General features: G+C 37.9%; 1 protein-coding gene across 2 annotated transcripts in view; it reads left to right on the top strand.

Annotated features, from left to right (window-relative positions):
* The window catches only part of dgkg (diacylglycerol kinase, gamma), a 107,628-nt gene that overhangs the window by 55,446 nt on the left and 37,401 nt on the right, over positions 1–14,781 (top strand). For both annotated transcript variants that reach the window (XM_084122276.1, XM_084122277.1), the window contains exon 19: positions 4,592–4,752. In XM_084122276.1, the coding sequence (XP_083978402.1) occupies positions 4,592–4,752 (161 nt within the window). The remainder of the gene's footprint in view (positions 1–4,591; positions 4,753–14,781) is intronic.

The raw sequence follows: 14,781 nt of genomic DNA on the forward strand, positions 1-14,781 counted from the left end.
TTAAAAACAACTCATTCAGGCCAGTTTTGTCAACCTAATAAATTGATTCACTAAAAAGATCCAACCCGAAAGAACCATTTGTTTACAAATCGGACATCATTACTTCATGAGCTCTCCGATGGTGGATGTCAACATTATCAGTGAATACTGACTCATATTGCTCTGTTCATCCCATAAAGCTGTCATATGGCTTCTGAAGATTAAGAATATAGCGTATAGAATATAAGCATAGACTAAGAATACAGACTTGTTTTTATGCTGCTTTTTTTTTTTTTTTTTTTTTTTATGAAGCTTGAAAACTTTTGAACATTCCTCATTCATTGTAGTTTTCATTGTAGTATCCAATACATATTTTTTTCCATAGAATCCACAAGAAGGTTTGGAACATGAGGTTGAATAATAATAATAAATAGCAGGATTTTTATTTTTGCACAAACTATCCCTTAAAGAAGCTGTGCTATTTTAGAAGTATGTACTATTATATTGTTTATTAATATTTTGAATTAGCTTTTTTTCTGTTTTCATTTTAATTTCAGTTTTAGTTTTATGTATTTTGTCATTTTTATTATAATTTTTTATAATATTTCTGTTTAGCTTTATTTTTATTTCAGATTTAGTTTTAAGAATTTTACAACTTAAACTTGTTTATTTAATTATTATTATTTTTTTTTATTTTTTTTGCCAAGGCAACATTTCTAATTTTCGTTTAAGGTTTTTAAGTTTCTCTATTAATATTTATGTTTCATTTTATTTCAGTTTCAGTTACCGAAAAACATTTATCATTTTAATTTTAGTTAAAGATTACAACACTGTTAAGAATTGTTTAAAAATGAATTTAGTTAGTCATTTCTAACAAGAGATAAATAAACTGTGCTTTGAGTATACAGTATATAGACTTTCCAATCACTTGCCTGCACTAATACATTCCCGTGTGATTGCATATGTGTGTTCTTGTTTCGATATTTGGGTTTATTCAGTAGGTTATGATGGAATGATATGCATCAGTGAGCCTGCGTCTGCTTGTAAGACAGGTGTGGATGGCCTTGTAGAGGCTGCTGAATTAATTGGCCTCGTATCAGTGTTTCCTGTGTGTGCATGTGTGCGGTTTGTTCCAGCGGGTAAGGTTTTGCATAAGTGTATTCTTAAATTCATTTGGCTGGTATGCTGTTTTTTCTCTCCATGTGAGTTGATTGACTTTGAAAGGTGTATCACCTGTAGTCAGTGAAGAGGTGCCATGTGAGCGTATGTTCGTGTAACGTACGACTGGAAGTGTCTGCATGTCTGGTCCAGAAAGGCAGAGCACCTGGTGTCTTCACACATGTTATATTTTGCTCCTTGGGTTGCCAGTTGGGAGTCAATATCCCCACATGACTCACAGCATGATGGCCTCATTAAGAGATGGCACCTCTATGATTATGATGTAACAAGAAGCCTCTGTATCCTTCCCATTACAATTGGGAAGTAATTGCAGTTCATTCACCTCAGGTATCCTCTCAAAGGATCCCTTCATGTCAGTTAGAAGGGTTGCCAAGCACTGAAAAAATCTTCTCAGGTCATGGTGTTCAACCCCTTGATGATATAATAGATACTTTAAAAAAACATATATATATTTATTTACTCATCCTCATGTTGTTCTAATTTTTCAACAAAATTAGAATGTATTAGTTGCTCTTTTTGCATGCAATTACAATGAATGGACCTTCAAAATTGACCTAAATCACCATAAATGTATAATAAAAGTAGTCTATATGACTCATATTCCTAATCCTCTTAAGTCATACGATCAGTTTGTTTGTGAAATGGACTCAATTTAAAGGGATGGTTCACCCAAAAAGAAAATTCGGTCATCATTTACTAACCCTTAAGTTTTTCCAAACCTGTATACATTTCTTTCTTCTGCTAAACACAAAAGAAGATGTTTTGAAGAATATGGGTAATCAAACATTTGATGTGCTCCATTGACTTCCATAGTATGGAGAAAAAAAGAAAATAAATACAATGGAAGTCAAATGGGCCCATTAACTGTTTGGAGAATGACTTCTGGTCTATCAGAGATAGAGAGATAGAGATACAGTGAGGAAAATAAGTATTTGAACACCCTGCTATTTTGCAAGTTCTCCCACTTAGAAATCATGGAGGGGTCTGAAATTGTCATCGTAGGTGCATGTCCACTGTGAGAGACATAATCTAAAAAAAAAAAATTCAGAAATCACAATGTATGATTTTTTAACTATTTATTTGTATGATACAGCTGCAAATAAGTATTTGAACACCTGAGAAAATCAATGTTAATATTTGGTACAGTAGCCTTTGTTTGCAATTACAGAGGTCAAACGTTTCCTGTAGTTTTTCACCAGGTTTGCACACACTGCAGGAGGGATTTTGGCCCACTCCTCCACACAGATCTTCTCTAGATCAGTCAGGTTTCTGGGCTGTCGCTGAGAAACACAGAGTTTGAGCTCCCTCCAAAGATTCTCTATTGGGTTTAGGTCTGGAGACTGGCTAGGCCACGCCAGAACCTTGATATGCTTCTTACAGAGCCACTCCTTGGTTATCCTGGCTGTGTGCTTCGGGTCATTGTCATGTTGGAAGACCCAGCCTCGACCCATCTTCAATGCTCTAACTGAGGGAAGGAGGTTGTTCCCAAAATCTCGCAATACATGGCCCCGGTCATCCTCTCCTTAATACAGTGCAGTCACCCTGTCCCATGTGCAAAAAAACACCCCCAAAGCATGATGCTACCACCCCCATGCTTCACAGTAGGGATGGTGTTCTTGGGATGGTACTCATCATTCTTCTTCCTCCAAACACGTTTAGTGGAATTATGACCAAAAAGTTCTATTTTGGTCTCATCTGACCACATGACTTTCTCCCATGACTCCTCTGGATCATCCAAATGGTCATTGGCAAACTTAAGACAGGCCTTGACATGTGCTGGTTTAAGCAGGGGAACCTTCCGTGCCATGCATGATTTCAAACCATGACGTCTTAGTGTATTACCAACAGTAACCTTGGAAACGGTGGTCCCAGCTCTTTTCAGGTCATTGACCAGCTCCTCCCGTGTAGTTCTGGGCTGATTTCTCACCTTTCTTAGGATCATTGAGACCCCACGAGGTGAGATCTTGCATGGAGCCCCAGTCCGAGGGAGATTGACAGTCATGTTTAGCGTCTTCCATTTTCTAATGATTGCTCCAACAGTGGACCTTTTTTCACCAAGCTGCTTGGCAATTTCCCCGTAGCCCTTTCCAGCCTTGTGGAGGTGTACAATTTTGTCTCTAGTGTCTTTGGACAGCTCTTTGGTCTTGGCCATGTTAGTAGTTGGATTCTTACTGATTGTATGGGGTGGACAGGTGTCTTTATGCAGCTAACGACCTCAAACAGGTGCATCTAATTTAGGATAATAAATGGAGTGGAGGTGGACATTTTAAATGCAGACTAACATGTCTTTGAGGGTCAGAATTCTAGCTGATAGACAGGTGTTCAAATACTTATTTGCAGCTGTATCATACAAATAAATAGTTAAAAAATCATATATTGTGATTTCTGGATTTTTTTTTTTAGATTATGTCTCTCACAGTGGACATGCACCTATGATGACAATTTCAGACCCCTCCATGATTTCCAAGTAGGAGAACTTGCAAAATAGCAGGGTGTTCAAATACTTATTTTCCTCACTGTAGCTTTATACTTCCACAACATTGTGTTACTTTGGCAAGTTTAATCATCTGATCTTGCTGTGTTGAGTTTTTTAATTAAGCTATGTTAACCTTGGAATTGCGATAATGCAAGTCTTTCATTGTCATGAGTAGAACAAAAGTTGAATCGTGCTTGTTTTATTCTTGTTTTTTATGCATGGACTCTTGCACACTCTTGTTCATAGAGAAAAAGGAGCTTTTGTACATTTCTTCATGTCATGATTCTCCTACGATTCTGAATAGACAAGTAAACAAAATTACGTAATTTACGTCAATTTTTAGTCAATTTAAAAATGTTTAATTAATTTGAATGATTTTTTTTAAATCGGGGTTGGATGAATGATTCAATGACTCACTCAAAAAGACTTCATAACTGGATGAATCGTGTTTTTAAACAAATCTCTTGAATGAATGATTCAATGACAAAAACATTTTCTGTAACAATCACTTGTCGCCACTGCTGGCGTAACGATATAAAACGATTTGGCGTTACTTTTAAAAGGTGATTTGGTCTATTTTGATCACTTCCGTAGACGTCAGTGTTCATAACCGAACTATAAACTTTTATCCCAGTTCTTCTGTGATAATATGAATATTTGTAACATGGAAATAATGATACTGTGTGGTTGAAAAGACTGTTTGCAAAGTGGTTTAATACCTGTACATGACAACTGCTCTCTCTCTGGATCAGCGGCAGTGCGAACACAGATTCCAATGTTCCGGTGTGATTTCGTCAAAGGTTTAATAGACATAGGAGAATCATTGTCATTTAGCTATAATTGAGATCACGATCTTTTAACGATTAATCGTCCAGCTCTAGTGTGGCTAATTCAAGTCTTTATAATTAACCCTTTGTGTTATGTAGGTTCACGCAGTGTCTGTGTTGTGATTGACAGGCTATGAAGGAGGCAGTCTGGTTAAGTTCCTCAGGGATATTGAGCACAGCACCGAGTTGATGCTTGACCGCTGGAACATCGACATTGTCCCTGATGATAAGGAGGAGAAGGGAGATCCTGTACCCTACAGCATAGTGAACAACTACTTTTCCATCGGAGTGGTGAGAATTTACTACAGTTTTTTCACAAATGCTTGCAGCTCAAAGAGACTCAACATTATAGTATCAAAACTCCTGAAAGTGCTGTTATATCAGATGTTTTACAGAAAACTCCTCCTGTCTTTCTAACCACACTCATTCATCAGTCAAAATCTCTTACTCCCTATTATGAGTGTGTATTTTTACCAAAGCCTGAGGCTAAAAGTAATTTGTGATTAATTAAACGTTGTTTTCTCATGTAGCATTAGAATTAATTATCGTTGTCAGAGGAACGACAACATGCTCAAACTTTGCTGATGTGATTTACTGCGTCTGAATCAGTTTCATGCCTGACTCGTGTATCATTGGACAGAATTCTCCTTCTCACACACAGTTGCTTAGCAACCCTCTTCTGTTCAAATGTTATATCCCATGTTGTTGCTATCATCAAGCATTTATTAACAGAGCAGTTAAATGTCAAACTACTTATGCAATCTTTTTCTACTTCTTTTTATAAACCAGATTATATAACAAATGAATAAGTGAGTTTTTTATTATTATTATTTTTTTGCCAGGTGGATAGATGGTCACTTTTTGTTACAGTAAGAGGTTACTGACTTATATTCAGAACCTTCCACAATTATACAGTGAGAGGAATAACTAACTGAGATGAAAACAAAATTCGATGCAGGAATGAATGCCAAGGAGGTTTTATATGAATTTCTTTTCTTTCGCTAGCACAGTCTGGCCACACTGGGACCAGGTGTGTCTCCGTGAGCCTGTCTTCCTCCCCTTGTTTAGCTAATGATTTATTTCTGGCCTGTTTTTAGAACCTGTCGCTATAAATAGTAAGTCTGCTTTCATTTCTGAAAAATGTCCAATATTCTATTATAATCAGCCGAATCCCAGGTGTGTTGGATGATTGCTGTTTTATCTCGCTGAAATGTGCCAAGTAGTCAGGCCACATTTAGAATGGCCAGAAATAGTGACGCGACCTGAAACGGGCCACCTGACCTGCTTGAAATGGGTGTGAAGAGTGGCAGGAGGTACATGCTAGCTTTACGCAAGGTGGCATGAAAACAAGTCAAAGGAATGCGCCACTTCAGGGCTGTTATGTAACTCAGCTTAGTGTCCCACTGTCTCCCGTACAGACAGCCAACGACACAAACCACATAGGAGTTATTGTTGTAGAAGCCTTGAGAAATTGTTGAAGTGGGCAAATGATAAATGTAGCACTGTAGTTCTATGAGAAATAAAAAATCATTAATGACATATTACATAATACTTAACAAACCAGTACTTCATGGAACTTAAAATATATATACAGTACTGTGCAAAAGTATTAGGCACGTTAGTATTTTCACAGTTATTTTTGCTTGTGTCAGTAGGAAATATCAGCTTACATTTCTAGAAAACAGAAAAAACAGACTAAATGTAGAAGAACATCTCCAAGACGCTTGAAGAAACCGACCTGCAAACCTACGGTACTGTGAAAAGTTTTAGACACTTGTGTAAAAATGCTGTGAAGTGAGGATGCTTTCAAAACTAATGTCATAAATAGATTGTATTTATCAGTTAACTTCTATTAACTAAATCAAATCAATATTTGGTGTTTAAGACAGCTTTTGTCCAGGTAGCTTTACAGGAAGGTTTGTTCTAGCGTCTTGGAAATGTTGCCACCATTGTTCTGGATTTACTCTGTCTCACTTTTTTCTGTTTCTTCATGTAATCACAGACAGACTCGATGATGGTGAAATCAGATCTCCGTGTGGAGCAGACCGGCTGTTGTCAGACTCCTTGTGCATATAAAAATATCACTGGATTATTACAACTAATGGCAAAAGGAATGTTTGGAAATGTAAACTGATATTTCCTACTGACATTCTACAGCAAACGATATAAATAACTGACTTAAAACCATTTTTTTTACTTTAAGACTTTTGCACAGTACTGTATATATAGTGCTGCACAGTGCTGCATTTTTTAAATATAAAATACAGTACAAACTGTATATTGAAAAAAAATATGAAATTATTTTCTAATTTGATATATTTTAAAATATAATGTATTTCTGTGATGGGGAAAAACATAATTGTCAGTGTAACCCTTTTTCAGGATTCTTTGATGTATAGAAAATTTTCAATGATTGGTGTTAAATAATATACAATTAAAATTAATTAATTAATTAATTAATTAATTAATTAATTAAAAGACAGACGCACCGTAAAGAGGCAGTAGTTAATTTTGGTCAGGTTTGTGTCAGATTGGGCTGCTCAATTATGGTGGGTGATATGATAAAAGTATTATTTCATGATGTGAATCATTTTAAATGTCAGTGAAATTTCACAAATATCAATACTTCAGCAAAAACTAATACTATGTTAATTAATGTAAGTAAAATTCCTGAAAACAGTTACATAAGACAAGTAAACAGTCAGCAATACAATAAGAAAAAAGAAACTAAATTACAAACAAAACTGGAAAAAAATACAACAGAACAAAAATACACATTAAATAATTAGTGCTTTAGGTTTTTCAGGAAGGTACTAACAGTTGTATTCGGATAAGTAATACACTACATAAATTGAATAAAGTAATCAAATGTAAAATAACACTGCTGTATACATAAAATATAGACCAATCCTTATTAAAACTAAAAGCAGTTTAATCATTCAAGGGCAGTGAGTGATTTTATCTTTGTCTTTTGTTGTTTGATTAACAGTAATGACTGTTGCAGATTTTTTAGGCTGCTGTCATTTTAAGAGCTAATACACAGATCTAATATACTGTTACACGCTCTTTCTCAGTGTTTACATTCACTTAAGACGCAACCGACTGTGTTTACGAGGATACTTACGGCAGTTCGACATATTTGTGTGTAGCTATTTTACCATTTAGGCGCATATCTGAAGCCCACAGTATTCTTTCCTTATGCGTGTTCCGCCCCGTCTCGGAGCTCGCACACACAGGAGGACGCCTTGGAAACAGTATCTCTTTTGCGGCTTAATATGCTTTTAATAACACTGTTTAATACCAAACACGTCCCAAAGTTTAGCAACATTAGACTGCATTTTACAACACTTTGATTTGGCTGATCTGGATGTCAAGTTTGGGATTTTAGGGAGGAACGAAAGCGCACCGCTGTGAAGGGAAGGAGTGCGGCAGCGACACAATAATCGTTTTACGCCGATTATCTTGTTTTCATAATCATTGGAAGCCAAAATCGAAAAAATCAATTACGATTAATTGCACAGGCCTAGTGTCAGACCATCTGATGATACAGTGTGGTGGTTAGAAGAGGCTGGTAACATGAAGGAGTGCTGACTATGAATGGACAATGGCCTATACTGTGAACCCTGAGTCTTGTGATGGGGGTGGACTGACTGTGCCATGTGGGTCCTTGTGTGGCTTGGCACTGAAGTTAGTTCTCACAAGACATCAATAAAATATAAAAAACAGACTCGTGAGTTAGACTTTTTCTTTTAAACTGTAGTGTGTCAAATTTGGATTTTGAAATACTGAGACAACTATAAGTAAGACAGTTGTAGGTTGAAGAAGTAATGAACATTTATCATAATTTACTCACCCTAATGTTGTTATAAACCTGCATGACTTTCTTCTATGGAACATTTCAAATATATTTTGAGAAATGTCTCATAAATGTGTGTTCTGCAGATGAAAGAAAGTCATTCAGGTTTGAAATAATATGAGGGTGATTAAATGATAACAGATTGTTAATTTTTTTATTGAAAAATCCCTTTAATATTTCTAAAAACTGTAAACATCCAAACATTGCTCTTCTTCTTTAAACTATTTCTGATATGAAAGTAAAGTCTGTCATATGATAACTGACTGTTCATGAAAGAATGAAGAATGACCCAATAATGTGAGCTTTGATGGTTCCAGTTAATTACATTTCAGTTTGATGCACAGTTCCGAGGACGCAGGCAGTATTGTACGGGGCCGTTTGTGTCTGAAAGTGAAATCACGATACTGTGGTGTTTGGTGCAGTGTGGCATGGCACTGGAGCAGAGGGACAGGGTGCTGGGAGTCCAGGAGGACAGGACAGATGGCTCCGCATTGGGCGCCACTGACACCTGAGTAAAGCAGTGCAGTGACTCATGCCCTGATGTAATCATTAGTAATGCTGCTTCAGCCTTCAACATTTTTCAGTCACTATCCATGAAGGTTGTGTCGAGTATAGACGCTTGGGTGTGGATCCATGGTGTTTGTGGTTTTCAGGCCGTTATCACCAGCATTATGTATTTCATAATTTGTGACAGAGCTCATTTTCTCTTTAGCTAAACTAATAGCCATGTGGAAAGAAAACAAATGTTAAAAGGATAGTTCACCCAAAAATGAAAAGTTTATCATCATTGACTCACCCTCATGCCATCCCAGAAGAATGACTTTCTTTCTTCTGTGGAACACAAATTGAGATATTTAGAAAAATAAGCTATTTCTCTGAGTCCATATAATGCAAATGGATTCTTCAAAGTTCGCTTGAGACTTACTGATATAAATATTATAATTAAAGTTTATTTGTAGTATTATTTGTAGTTTATTGCATGGTCGTTTGGATTACCATCGTGTTTGCTTTGTGTTTTTTTTTAAGGGTCCACTTTGAGGGACCTATCTACTTGAAACTTAGTGTGGAACAGGACTGGATTTGAATTGCTGAGTGCGGATGTGGGAGGGAAGATACTGATATTTGTGCGGAAAGTGAAATCACATGTGGGACTTGTGCAAAGTCCAATTATCAAACAATAAAAGTTACTCAAATTTATTTTGTTTTTAAGAATGTTATTCATGTTATTAGTCTATTGTACAAAGGTGCTTAGGATAGTCATCAGTGAAAGGTTTGGGGTTGTGTGTGTCCTTGTGTCATTAGCCAATCAACTTCTTCATGATTTTCCTCCAGTTCCATTGAATGGTCACATGCAGTTGCAGTTCAGGTCATTGGCCCAAAACTTTCTTTGAACAAAGATACTTCAGGAGGACCCTGCACTAGTCTTGCAACTACCATTGAGATGAATAGAAATGCTTTCAGGTATGATAGATTTCTTTGAGTGAACCTTCGCCCCAACTAACACCAACTGATAGAGGAGGGCAGTGCTTTACATCCATGTGAATCTGATTTCTGAGACATCTTAGAATGGCATTGCAATCCTGCTGTGTGATCCAATTCACCCTGGAAAGAATCCTCAGGAGGAATTAAGGACAGCAAACACACCATATCAGCAGCCTTTAAGGACATCTCTCCATGTATCTCCAGGTCTGGGAGTTGAAATCAAATCGCCTCTCTTGAGATCAACAACTTATCTGTGTGAGCCTCTCCCCCTCCCCGTGGTTGGGGTGTTTGGAAAACTGTCCCGCTGCCATCATGTTTTCACTGCTGTGGGATCATGCACACCTTCGTCTCCAGTGACTTCAGTCAGTTCTGCCCTGGGACAGCGGTACTGGTTATACTGCTTAGTTTATGAAACATACAAAATGCTTCAAATGAAAATGATTATTCATATATGTAAATATGCACCAGTTTAACAACAAGACAAAGCGATGTAGCTGTAGTGGAAAAAAACGAATAAAGCATGTCACAGTAGCAATCGTTCTCCCCTCTGCAATGTTTAAAGTTAATGGCCAGCCCAACTTAGGAACTCAGGTATAAAAATGATCTAGAGCTTCTCAGTAGAAAATACAACTAGGGTATTTGTCTCCAATTTTTAACTAGGAAACTCATATTTTCGATAATTTCGATAGCACGTGAAGGCAGCATAATACGACGGCTGAGGGAGTGATGGCAAATTTGACTGGTTTTTTTCTCTTCTGCCCAATGTAAATCAATCTCAGTGTTTTATGCCTTATTTTTAAAGTCATATAAGTTCACCACTATAGAAGTTTACCTAAATATGGCGACTACTGCTTCTGAGAACCCCAGAAATGTGAAAAGGGTCCAGTCTATCCTAGTGTAATATAGCTGTGATTTGGCTGTGAAGAGCTTACACTGGTTTAATAGGTAGCTAAACAAACAACCGTTTAAGAGGTATATTCAATCGTTCAACCTTATCTATGTGATAAGAGTGTTTATTTTAGAGCCTGTCAGTCTGTGTGTGTATGCATGTGCATGTGTGTGTATTTGTGTCTATAGTACTGGCACGGACTGAAGGTCAGGGGAAGTATCAGTGACAGGAAGTGTTTGGGTGCCAGAATCGGACCAGGTTACCACCATGATGAATGGCCGTGCTGAGTGACACCTGGCCAGTCTTAAAGTTAGAAGGAAAACAGGGCCCACCTCTCCATTCACCTTACACATGCACACATTCAGAGCATTCAGACAGAATTCACATAATTCACTCGCGCATTTATGTAGACTTTCACACGAACGCACCTCCAGTCTCACAATAAGTCCCATATGCACCTGCTCCCAACGTGCTGACAGGAGCACAGATGGGCACTGACTCAGTACAGTGCTACAATAACCCAGTGTGGACACACCAATCACTGTGACCTGAATATCACCTCGCTTAATACCCTTCACCTCTTCACCCCATCGAAACATGCTCTCCCAGGAGGACAATATCTGTTTTTGGACTGAATTAATTCTTGAACTTTGTCCACAAATAAGTAGAAGCCGTCTAACTGTATATGATACAAACCCCGAGGTGATATACAACCTTTACCTTGTTCAGATAGTGGAGGGGGAATGCCAAGAACAGTTAAGCCCTTAGTTTCATTCCATAGGGACAGGATATGTCTTAGTGGAGGACATGATGTCCTCCCATAGTGCACAGTTTGGGATAAATCATAGCATAACACCCCAGAGGGGTGGGCAGCTAAAAGTTTTGAAAATATACAATACAGATGGGATACTGTGAAGCTGAACAAAAGCTTCCATTTATATCTGTGCATTCCCTTATAGTCAATGCATGTAGGTCTGAACTATTGGAGCTATTGAAAAAAAACTAATTTTTGGAGTAAGGAGGAGACATCAAAACAAAACATGACCTACATTTTTAAGAGCCTCATGACTCTTGTGTGCTATCGTAAGCATGAACAGGAATTAATGAGTTAGTTAAAATGAATTGATAGAACAAACGTCTCTAGTATTTACAGAAGAGAATAGCAGGAAAAGTAAAGCAGGAAAAGCATGTCTGAGCTTATTCAAAATATGCTGATGTCATGTTTTCAGGAATATTCCAGCAGTGGATCATATAAAAAAAAATGTATCCAGTATATGGATGAACCAGTATAATTAATGAAAATGATTTCTAATAGATTTAGTTGTTTTGGAACCCCATGCTTTTCATTGTATTATCTTTTGTGTAAAGGAAATAAAAACGTCATTGGACGAGAGCAGTGCTTTTTGAGGACAGCTTCCTGTTTTTCTTTAGTCATGTTGCTCTTTAAAGCGAGGTGTCGTGCAGTGCCCGTTCCGTGTCTTGGCATTCACTGCAGTGATTGAGGTACGGTGCGTTCTGTACTCTTCTAATTTCACACATGCCAGTTTGTGGAATACCTGCATGGACTTTCTGAGCATTGGAAATTGTCGCATAGACAATGTCTATTCTTTGATATTTTGACTGACTTCAGTGATACCATACGTGCATGGAGCACAGCAGGAGTCCCTTCTGTAGAACGCAATGCATCATAGCAGTGGTTTGGATATGTGCGGGATGCCAGTCCACCGCCCCTCCACGCAGCCTCCCCAAACCCCCCATACTTCCTGTACCCTCTCCCATGTGAGCGCCACAGCACCTGCAAGCACGGGCAGGAAGCCAGCACAGGTGCTAACGTAGCATCGTCTGCTCGCGGCTTGATCGGCGTGCCAGCAGCTATCAAACCCTGAGAATCTCACACTCGCACACTTCCTCCCTGTCTGAGTCTGTGACACGGTGAGCACTGCAGTGTGCCGAGATCCATCGTTATATTACACAGCGAAACTCAGAGACAGGTGTTACGTGTGTGTGAATGTGTTCAGGCTCGGGCCTAGTGAAGGATGTGGTGGCTTTGAGCTCTTCTGTCTTTTACATGTGCGTGTGTAAATATAGAAATAATCAGTTACAGTTGCAGACCTGATTCATCAATTAGCTCTTCTGTTTGCGCACTGTTGCTTTGATTTTAATCAAGGCTGCTTCACTGACAGTGGATTCCGCTCTGGTTTGGTGCTGCAAGAGCAAACAACCTTTTAACTCGCTGTTTGATCCCTTATGCTCTCAGCTGCCATTAGGTCCTCACAGGCAGAACTCAATATCGTTCAAGTTGACAGGATAATGGTATATAAGTAGCTGATGTGGTCAATTTTTGTTAAAAAAAGTATTTAGAACTGCTTTTCTTTTCTATTATGGCAGTGTTTTTAATAATTAGTGTTTGCTAAGGCAGTGTTTTTTATATATATATATATATATATAATTGACGATGACACTTGTGTATTATTATAGTATTTATTTTCTTATTTTGAACCACAGCAGTTTCGTGAAAGTGTACATAATTTGTGGTCACAATGCCTGAAAACAATAATTAAATTATCCTCAGAAAATAACTATTAGAGTTTATTTACCCTGATGTTGAAAATATATACTATTGTAATTAATCAAATAAATAAGATCATTGATTTAAAATGACACTGTGGCCCTGAGCTATTTTCAAGATAAGATAATTTATTAATGACTACTCTTGTACAGGCAGCTGATAATTATTGTGGGATACGTCTTTCTTTTTCGTTTACTTATTTGAGGCAGTTAAATAACCCTCAACCTTTGTTTTCAGCTGAAGTATTTGCTTCCAGGAATATGTCTAGGAAATCCCTGGAATGTTTTTTTTTTTTTTTTTTTTTTTTTTGGGAAACAACTGTGGATAAGTATGATGAAGTACACACTACCGGTGTAAAAGCTTGGTTGTTACTTGTCTTAGCACAACTGTTTATTTTCTGGACTTCAGTGTCCTATTCTTTGACTCCTCCCCCTCCCCCATCATCTTCTGGTATTCCTGGAAAGCCTCTTTCCTGCTGATACCATCTCTTATGCATCCAGCTTTGCTGTATTATTTATAAATATATATATATATATTTTTCAGGCACTCTAGAGTTGTGGCCCCATTTCCAGAATTGTGTACTTTGTCCAACAGGCCTATCTGCACAATCATCTTCCCCTCAGGCCACAGCAACAGATCTGAAAAGCAGATCCCTCCCCCATAGCACATGAGCTCATGATGTGAAACAGGGGCCTGTTAATACCCGAGAAGCTCTCGTTTTCTAGGCATGGCTATTTTTATTGCACCAGAGAGAAAATCACCTCTCTAGCACCAATTTGAAATCATCAGTCTATAAACTCAATGAGCCACTAGGTTTCACTTTAACACTCAATCAGAGCCAATCCTGACCTCCCTGGGGCCCTAAGCAAAATTCTGTTTAGGGGCCCTCATACCTGACCCGTGAGCCATGAACCATTTGCCATTGCCACACAGTCACTGCATTGCATTAGTGCAGAGTTGTAACTAAACCTTGACTGAGAGACTAGATAATCATCATCTTGTTTTAAAACTATAATGAGGAGTGCCATCACGCCCATATTGTACTACCTGATAACTGTTGCCGCAATTAACTCTCATGGTGTTTTTTTCTCTCTCATTTCGTGACCAGAAAGATAGTTCCACTTCATTTTCTCATCGATATTGTAAACACTGATTGACGCGCTTTGACACGAGGGGGAGGAGGGGCCTTGAGTAATTTGCGGGGCCCTTCGCACCTTGCGTAGTGTGCGTATAGGGCTGATCAGCTCTACACTCAATAATATTCCCCCGGTTTCACAGACAAGGCTTAAGCTAGTCCCAGACTAAAATGCATGTTTGAGCTGTTTTAACTGAAAGCAACTTGCACTGACATCAAATGCTTATAAATGCTACTTATAAAATAAAAGCTACTCATAAATGCCCTAATTGAACTAAAGCCTAATACTGGCTTAATCTAAGTCATGTATGTGAAACCGGGCCATAATGTTCTAGTGATGGCTATTTTGACATAAAAATAGGCGAATAGACATAAAAAGGATTGAATCA

The sequence above is a fragment of the Abramis brama genome (genome assembly GCF_963993115.1).
Source record: "Abramis brama genome assembly, chromosome: 8".
NCBI classification, from domain to species: Eukaryota; Metazoa; Chordata; class Actinopteri; order Cypriniformes; family Leuciscidae; genus Abramis; species Abramis brama.